Source organism: Alligator sinensis, unplaced genomic scaffold, assembly GCF_000455745.1.
Source record: "Alligator sinensis unplaced genomic scaffold, ASM45574v1 scaffold1322_1, whole genome shotgun sequence".
Lineage (NCBI taxonomy): Eukaryota > Metazoa > Chordata > Crocodylia > Alligatoridae > Alligator > Alligator sinensis.
In genome coordinates this window covers 536772-544174 of record NW_005842116.1, presented here as the reverse complement: position 1 = coordinate 544174, position 7403 = coordinate 536772, and the positions used below count along the sequence as shown (strand labels likewise).

At 55.1% G+C, this 7403-nt stretch overlaps 1 protein-coding gene across 9 annotated transcripts in view; it reads left to right on the top strand.

Moving 5' to 3' along the window:
* Positions 1-7403, top strand: part of IKBKE (inhibitor of nuclear factor kappa B kinase subunit epsilon) — a 30518-nt gene that overhangs the window by 1715 nt on the left and 21400 nt on the right. For 4 of the 9 annotated variants that reach the window (XM_025205491.1, XM_025205486.1, XM_025205493.1 and 1 more), the window contains one exon: positions 6957-7072. In XM_025205491.1, coding sequence (XP_025061276.1) covers positions 6986-7072 — 87 coding nt within the window. In that variant the 5' untranslated portion in view covers positions 6957-6985. Of the gene's footprint in view, positions 1-2120; positions 2213-4158; positions 4846-5609; positions 6638-6956; positions 7073-7403 lie in introns of those variants that run through there. The other 5 variants (XM_025205487.1, XM_025205489.1, XM_014520450.2 and 2 more) reach the window with 5 other exon arrangements.

The following is a 7403-nucleotide window of genomic DNA, read 5'->3' as shown; positions in this document are numbered from 1 at the left end:
GTCGATGTCGGTGGATGGGATCAGGCCCACAAGTGTCTAGAAGATCTCCAGCCCTTCAAGCGAGCTAGCGGCATCCTGTTTACACCCAGTCCTGTCATTCCTCTGTGAGAGGCCGGGAAGTATTGCGCCTTCCAAAGCCATAGCCAAGCCGTGCTGGGACCCGGGGGCTCTGCACTCCCGACAGGATCTGACTCCCTACCGCGAGCTGAGGCTTTTAAGGTAATCGGGCTCCTTACCCTTAAAGTCCTCTTCAATAAATCAACAGGCCGATTGGATGGAACATCCCTTTCACTTTTATGAATCTTCAATTAGCCTCCATCGATTTCCAGGGGGCTCAGGTGGCGCCCGGCGTTGGTCTCTGAGCGTGTAATGGGAAGCCGAGAGGTAACGGATACACAGATAAAAAATGATTTTAGATTTTCCATTAGCTGTTGCCGGCCGACGACATTGACTCGGAGGCTGTAATATCCTAAATCCTTTTAATCAGATCATTTGTTCCAACTCGGGCAACAAGGGGGTCGAATCCCCCCAGCGCTTTGATTTATTTTTTTGACTGAAAAAGAAATGAATTGGTAAATTACAAGTCAAAGGCTGTTGGAGCTCCTGGGAGAGGCAGGGGGCAGGGGGGTTTCCAAGCTGGGAACCTGCGAGTGGCCATTGAAGCGACACAGGCCGCCAAGAGCTGCAGGGCCGATGTCGCGCCTGGGTGCTATGTAGCATCGCTGCGTGCCGGGTCCGTCTACGCTGTCGTTGGAGGTGTGCGCAGCGCAGCCCCAGCAGCAAGACCTGCCCCGCACCCTGCGTTGAGCTTGTTGCTGCTGAAGTTTCCCTCCTGAGCAAATCCTGCTGAGCGGGCCGTCCCGTTACAAATATTTCACCAAAAACAACGGGATGGGATTGTTGATGGACTAAGCCGCTACCAGAATCCGGCCTCGTGTGTGTGCTGGAGGCAGTGTGCTAAAGCCAACCCCCCCTCTTTGTGACAGCGGCACGGCAGCATCACCCCTTCAAATGGGCTTGACACTTTTTTTCCATCTTGTATGGCTTCCCTGCCCGCCCCCCAGCCCACACTGTCTCTCTTGATTTATAGCCAAGGTCACCAGGAAGCATTGATTGGAAATCTTGGCTGTTTCTAGCCCTGCACGTCTACGTGCGTGTGCCTGCATGCATCGCAATAGCACCCCTTTTCTACAGAGCCTGCGTGCCCCTGCGAAGGGGATTTGCTTTCTCTTTGCCGTGATGGTTCTGTGGCTTGAGAACAGCGCTCGGTTCCTTCATCTATTAAAACAAACAAACAAACAAAAAAAAAGGACGTGCTCCTTGGGAGTGAGGTGAGGCTCAATTCTTTCTGTTAAGGTGCTTTCCAGATGGAAATTGCTGGTGAGAGCTTCCTAGCAGCACTCCAACTGCATGGTTAGGCAGAGGGGCAAGCTGTTGGGGCGAGTAGCTGAGGTCCTGTCCAGGTGGTAGGAAAAGCAGCCTTGTCGTGCTTGCATTTCATGGAAGCTGCAATAGCAGAGGGAAGCCCAGGCCCTGGGTCCTCATGGCTATTTCACAGCCCACTGTCACCTCCTGCCTGCTACTGGGCCTTGTTGTCCTCTCGGTATGAGATTTGCCCCCGGTCAGAGATCTAGACATCTGATGCTGCCATCCAAATCGGGCTTTGGGTGGGAGCGGAGGTGCAGCCTGGTCCCTACCCGGGAGCGGATGTCGCACTTAAAGTGGCTTCATTTCCGTCACCCGCTCCTGGCTTTTATTGTGTCCGAGAGGAAGGGCGCTACAGCTGTCAGGCTGCCCTGCCCCTCGGAGCCTGGGTTGGGAGGTTGACGGCAGCAGGACAGCGCTGGCTTCCCTTCCGCCTTGATTTTTGGGGCGGTGTTGCCATCTTGTGGAGCATTAATTTTGTCAGAGGTGCAGTCTTGGTAGCATGAGACACCTCGTCCTGCCAAACTGGAAGCTCTGAAATGGGTGCCTTATGCTTAAGACAGGCTTTTCGCCCCTCTATTGCAAGTCTGTCCCCCCAGTCTCCTCTTTCCAGATGGTCAGCGTTGGTCCCGCAGTGACATGTGTTTCCTTCCTTTCCTCCTCCCAGAGTTGAGCAGGGCTTTTCCTCCTCGCAGGAAAGAAATGACTGTTTTGAAGGGCAAAGTAATGCTGTAGCATTGTTGGAGCTGCGACTGTCCAGGACGAGGCCGGCGACAGGAGTGATTTGGTAATTTCCCTTTTTAATTGCATTTCGACCGACTCTCTAATTGGTCTGATACAAGATGTTACCAAACGCGTCCTGCTTCTCAGAAATGAAAGGCAGAGCGAGGGCAAAGACGCAGGATGGAGCCTTCCCACAGCTTGAAGGACCTGGATTCATCCCGTAGGAATATGCATAAAAGTCTGAACTGGATCCGGACATGGCTGCTCATTTGCCTTATTGTGTGCTCAGGAGCTCTGTCCTGGGGCAGAGCTTTCTGGTGCTAGGTGCTGTACAAATGGATTAGGAGAAAGCCTCTACCCTGAATTGTAGTTTCCTTGAACTTTGTAGGGTTTGGGACTGGAAAAGTAGTTTGGTGCCAGCTCCGGTTCCAGGAGCAGTTACGCCTCTGCTGGCTGTGACTTTGGGGAGCTGTGCTTACGAAGAAAAAGGGCTCATCCTGACCTGACGTTAGCTGCTTTTTGTTCTTGCTGCTTTCCTTTTTATCTTGCCCACTCTTTTCTTCCCCCACCCCGCATTTCAACAGATCCATTTTTACATCTGTTATCTCACATTTAACTCAAAACCCACATGGTTTTGAAGTCTCTCTCGTTAAGGGAGATTGTTCTGGCTTCTCTCCTCGATTGAGGATCACGTGACCGTTGGCATGGATTTCCAGGCCCACACGTCAGTCCTTGGAGCAGTCAGGCCCTGGCCATGGCACATGGTCAGGGGTTGTGCTCCTTGACCAGTAGGCTTGGGGATCCCACAAGACGCCAGAAGGTCAATCCAGTGGTTAAAGGACGAGACGGGGTGTCAGCACAGGCGCTTACATGCTGGTCGAGGCGGATGTTGTTGCTGTGTGGTGGAGCACTGTTGTGCGAGGCTTTCCCCCAGTGCTGCATACAGCCCTCTGTGTTGGTTAGAGGGAGGCTTTGAGCACAGAAGTGTGCATTTAGCCATGTCAGTCAGTGCCAAGGCTGCACCGACAGTCAGGGCACCTTTGAGGTTAGCAATAGCTTTCCTCCGTTCTTCCCAGTCTTTTGCAATCCTCATACAATTTAGCAATGTAAATGTGACTTTATCCCTGGATGCTGAGTGCAGAAGCACCAGTTTGCAAACCTGAAATGGGTACTGGGGCTCGTCACGCGTGTGTCGGCGAGTGCGTGAAGCGTTACGCCTTGGTTTTGTCCGTATCACATTGCCGTGGGCAGGGTTGCATGAGAAAATTGCCAGGTATCGTGTTTGGAATTTCCCTTCAGACTCCTTAGCGGAGGAGGCATCTTCCTTGTCGTTAACTGTTGTTTGCCCATAAACTCAGAGCAGAGGGCATGAGATCAGAAACAAAGGGGGAAGTTTTCTTCGTCGCGAGGGGTCTGAATGTCCCAGGTAAACGGCTCGAATCCAAGATCTTTGTCTCTGGAGAACCAGCCCGTCCAGTGTGCACCGTTCATGGGGAGTCTCCAGGGGAGTGGGGTGAATGAAACCTGCCTGGGAAAATCAGGGTAGGGGCTTTAGTTGAACGTGGCTGGACCTGCTGATGGCCTTGTAGCAGGCGGAGATCACATGAGCAGTGGAGCAGATCATTTCTGAAGGTTGTTTAGCTCGAGAGAGGGGCAGGAGCGTGTTTTGGGGGCCGTTCCGAATATAAGCGGAGTGGTTTTGGGCACAACTCCGGTAATTCTTGAAGGACCGTGTGTCGGATGCTCCGTCTGTGGCTTGGTTTTCAGCACTGCCCAGAAAGCCCCTGTGGTAGGTGCTGCACGTGTGCACAGCGAGAGCCCGTCCGTGGCCCAGAGAGCTTACGCTCTCAATATATAAAGCAAAGGCGCTATCGTTTCCCCAGCACAGATAGGAACCTGACGCCCAGAGCAACCCAAGGGAGTTCCCCGCTGACCCGAGGGGGCGTCCATTCGTGCAAAACTGAGAACTCAACCCAGGGTCCCTTCTTCCCGGTCTGCAAAATGAACCTTCCTCTGGGCCTCTCTGTACAGCAGCGCCCTCGGGAACGCCGTAAGGAAATAACATCACTAGTTCTCCTTTGAGTTATAGTCCGTATCCACCGTCCGTCTCCCCGTGGGCCTGAGCCTTTGGCACTGGGAGTGTGCCTGAGGATGCTGCGTGTCGAAGGACCCCAGTAGCTGGTAAGCTCCCCTTCCTTCCTTTCGTGCAGCTCTGTCTTGATGGGGTTTTATATTACTAAGTGGTGAAGAGCAGGGGAGCAGTATTTGTCCTCAGTTTAATAACTCCCTGAGATGTTTTGGGGGCGTGCAGTGTGCACTCAAATGCTAACACGCTGTCCTAGATGCCGACTTCTTTTCAGTGGGATGGGTGGAGGGGACCACGAGGACAAGATTTGGTCCTTTTTATGCAAATCCACCCCCGCAGCAAACAATGGTTTGCATTGCGCGTCATGAAGGGTTCACGTGGGGATGCGCGCAGGGTGTTCAGACTAGAGGAAAAAGGGGCAGTGTCCCTTTAAGAGAAAAAGAAAGCAGGAAGTCTGAACAGACGGAAAGTCTCAGCCCGAACTTTGTTCTGCCCTGGCCCGTGCTTGGAGATCCCTGGCACCAGGCTGCGTTGCGGGACCGTGGCTGGCAGGCTGCACGGTTAAGGATTTTCACTGCCCACCTTGCTTCTGAGCCAGCTGCTGTCTTCAGGTGGGTGGGAATTTTTCACCGTCTGGAGCCTGTCTCAGAGATGCAAAGAGCTAGCGTGAAAGCCAAGGTCTGCTCCTCCTTTTGGAGCCTGTGCGGTTGCTCCGGTGGGTCTGGAAAACCCTGATATGGGGATACAGGACCATCCTTAGTCACTTTGTGTGTGTGTGTGTGTGTGTGTGTCTGTACATGTGCACGCGTGTACCCACGTTCATGTCGTACGGCGTGCGAGCGAAGGGAGGGCTGTGACACACAGAAAGGATGTGCTGCTCGCAGCTGCCGCAGGAAGCGTTTGCTAGATGGGGTGAACGTGACCGGCCCCAGGACAGGCTCACGCTGACTTTCCTGATTGGGATGAAAAGCCGTTCTGCTTTCAAACCGCCCATCCTGGTTTGGGGCTGTGGTCTTAGCAAGAATAATGCCAGGGCACGCAAGGCCTGCTGGCGTGAGGAATGGCTCAGCAATGTCCTCTTCCTTTTCTGGGTGCTGCAGGGAGCCACTGGAATTGGTGGGCCGAGCCTCCCACGAACGAGGCAGGATTTGGGTCGACGGCTAGAGTTTTAGAGCCGGCACCAGGAAGAGCGCTGTCCTGATAGTACTGCTGGACCGCCAGCCTCCACCCCGCTTCCTTGGCTTGCTTTCGCATGGCCTGCTAGCATCCCTGTTGCACCCACGCCGAGCATCTCTGCACAGGTTTCCTAGCAGTCGTGTGCGACGCTGCCACGTATCCACGGACGACTAAGCAGAGCCTGCCGGATCTGGGGCTCTTGCGGTTTAAGCAATAATAACCCGAGTCTCAGAGGCAAGGATGAGCACTGCAGGTTCATTTTCATAGTGGCTCGTTGTGGCTGTAGGCCCACGGTGGAGGAGCAGCCGTGGGAGCAGCCTGTGCACAGCTTTACTGGTGAACGGGTGCTGGCCACCAGCCAGGAGGGCAGGGAGCTGGGCTTGGCTTATTGCTGAAATGTAGTTGCTTCTGCAACTTCCAGCTGGACGTGATGAGCCAGGCAGGGCATATCCCCCTCTAAAGGGGTAGGGGCAGAACATGCTGCTCCCACGGCCCACCCGACCAGGTGGAAACTCATCTTGTTGCAGTGATGGGGCCAAGTGCAAAGCCTGCCTCTGGATCCCAGGTTGGATTTGGTCCCCTGGCCTCCGTCTGCCAGAGGCACGCTCACTCCTGCCCCCGTTCGCACCCACCAGTGCCACGTGAGGCTTCCCACCGTGACATTTGCTTCTCAGACCTGAATCACATGCGCGTGGGGGTTTCCCCATCTCCAGAGCCCACCACTGCTGCTGAAAGGAGCTGGGCTGGGCCCGTTGGACTGCTGAGCCACGATAGCTGAAACCAGGAATTTTTTTTTCTCTGCGGGCAGGAAGCTGAGCGCTTCCTCTCCAAGCCGGAGCTGACTTTCATTTGTTGGTTTGCAGGGCTGGTTTTGCAATCCTGTAAGCCCCTGGGTGGTAGGAGGGGCCTCTCTTTACCCAGCAGGTTTTATTTCCTTGCATGGCTCAGGGGTGAGAGTCCAGCTTCCCAGTATCCTCCCATCCCTCTGTGCCCTTCCTTCTCGTGCTGATCGCAGGGAGGCGGCTTTTTGGCTGCTTTTGGAGGTATGTTAATAGGCTGACTTTTTCCTGAGCTTTATCAAGGCGCAGCAGAGCAGGGAAGATAAGGGCCAACATCAGCCGATAGCAAGGACAGCTGATAGTGGCAGCAGCGAGCTGGATAGCAGTGCTGGCTGGATCGGATGGGTTAAGTGATTCGCTTCGTCGGGGGGCTGCTGCCCTCTGCCGGGTACGGTCAGATCTCGCTCGGTCAGTTCTCTTCCGCGGGAGGGGGCCCAGGCATGAAATCCCAAGGTCACGCTTCCTAGCCAGGCGGTGACACCCACACGTCCTGTGCATGTGTGAAGGCGTTGCACTCGGCGTCTTGTGGGAACGGGCCTGAGCTCAGTGCTGTGAGCTGGGGGAGGTTTCTCTCTGGATCCAGGCTGCTCCTCTGAGCCTGTGGCTGGTTTAGGAGAGAAGGAAACAAGAGCTATGATGTTTGGGGCGCGTGTGAAAACCTCCCTTTTCCTCCCAGCGAGACTCGCTTTCTCCTCTCTGCTCCGCAGCTCGGAGGCAGCCTGCCGTCCCGCTGGAAATGCAGAGCACGCCGAACTATCTCTGGTACACGGACGATGTCTTGGGCCAAGGTGCTACGGCCTGCGTGTACAAAGCACGCAACAAGGTGAGGCCGCGGGGAGGTGCTGGGCTGGGGGAGCCGCGGTTCTCCTCTCCGTAGCAGGTTGGCACAGGTGCCCTCCTCACTCAGGTCCCCGCCAGCCGGTCGAGCTGTCCTGTTCGCCCTCGGTGATGTGGCCAGGGCACCTCTCAGCTTCTTGCTTGGCTCTGATCTCTCAGCTGCCAAGCCTCCCGGCTCCAGTTCTGCTTCGACACCCGTGGATCCCCAAGTGCTAGGATTCCTCACCCCAATGCACTGCGAGCTGCCAGCTCATCCGACACGCTGCCCTCAGCTGCCTTCCTGATCTCAGCTCTGCTCAAACTGTCCTAGGTTTCAC